Genomic DNA, 1,248 nt, shown 5'->3' on the forward strand with positions numbered 1-1,248 from the left:
GGCGCCGCGCTGGCCCTGCTGCCCCTGGGCCGCGGCCCCGCCTCGCTGGGCGCGCTGGCCGCCGGCTACGGCTTCGCGGCGGGCGCGCTCGTCCCGCTCCAGTACAGCGGCCTGGCCGAGGTCGTGGGCGCCGGACACGTGCTGCGCGCCATCGGCCTGATGCACATGCTGGAGAGCGCGGGCGCCCTGCTGGGGACCCCGCTGTCAGGTAACGGGCTGGCTGCCTCCCTACCCCCCCTCCCTCCCTCCCTCCTGCGGGGCGGCGCGGGCGGGTCGAGGGCTCGCGGGACACGGGCTTCCGGGACGTGTGCGCGCCTCTCCCCGGGCCCCGTCTCGTGGGCTAGGCTGCGGGAGATGGCCACCCCCTGAGGGGCACCTGGGGGCTGAAACCGGGGCCCCTCCAGCCCTGGGTCAGCGCTGCAGGCTCGTTCCGGGGGCCATGTGCAAGCCGGGCTGCCTGGTTAGTCCAGGGCTGCAGCAAGCCCCTCCGGCCACCACCTCTGGGCGCAGCTGCTGCAAAGCCCTGCGTGGCCTGGCGTCGGGACGGGTGTTCTCTGGTGACCCTGCCAGGGCTTTAAGACCAGCTTCCGAGTTCGGGTGGGCTGGCCTTCCCCAGAGGGGGAGCCAGATTCCCCGGGGGAGCCACCAAGGAGGCCCTCCCGGGTGGAAGCCAGCCTCCGGAGCGAGCGAGGCTGCACGAGGAAGGCTGTGGTCGCCCTTGGCGTGCCGAAGCTGAGCCGGCTCTTCTCCTTGCAGGTCTGCTGAGAGACCGCACAGGGAGTTACGCCGTCTCCTTCGTTGTGGCCGGGCTGCTCCTCCTGGCCGGCACGCTGCTGCTTTTCACCATGCCAAATTACTTCTCCTGCGCCAGGCCGCCCGGCTCCAAGTTGGCGAGCTCAGCGGGGCAGCCAGACCTCGAGTCCTCTGAAATCAGGGGCTCCCCGCAGCAAGACCGGGGCCTGGACCAGCACAAGGCCGTGACCAGCTAGGCAGTGCCAGCAGCCGAGCAGGGGAGCCCCCTTCGCCTGAAACGCTTCCTGGGGCCGTGGAAAGAAGGGGGGGGAAGGCGGGGGGAGGCTTTTCCTGCTGCCAGAACTTAACACGAGCAAAGTCTCCGTCTGGACTGCTGGACCGACTTTCTTTTCCTGGTGCTTTTGTCCTAACGAGGCCGGTGGAACTGAAGTGGAACCGTTTGCCCAGAGAGTGAGCTGCTCTGTTTTCTCTGGATGTGAGATTGTGACGTGACCC

General features: G+C 69.2%; 1 protein-coding gene across 1 annotated transcript in view; it reads left to right on the top strand.

Moving 5' to 3' along the window:
- Positions 1-1,067, top strand: part of LOC123016605 (monocarboxylate transporter 13-like) — a 3,489-nt gene extending 2,422 nt beyond the window's left edge. The window contains exons 4-5 of the mRNA XM_044417121.1: positions 8-208; positions 757-1,067. Coding sequence (XP_044273056.1) covers positions 8-208; positions 757-989 — 434 coding nt within the window. The 3' untranslated portion in view covers positions 990-1,067. The remainder of the gene's footprint in view (positions 1-7; positions 209-756) is intronic.
- The last annotated feature ends 181 nt before the right edge of the window (positions 1,068-1,248 follow it).

Source organism: Varanus komodoensis, unplaced genomic scaffold (genome assembly GCF_004798865.1).
Source record: "Varanus komodoensis strain SLA01 unplaced genomic scaffold, ASM479886v1 scaffold87, whole genome shotgun sequence".
NCBI lineage: Eukaryota > Metazoa > Chordata > Lepidosauria > Squamata > Varanidae > Varanus > Varanus komodoensis.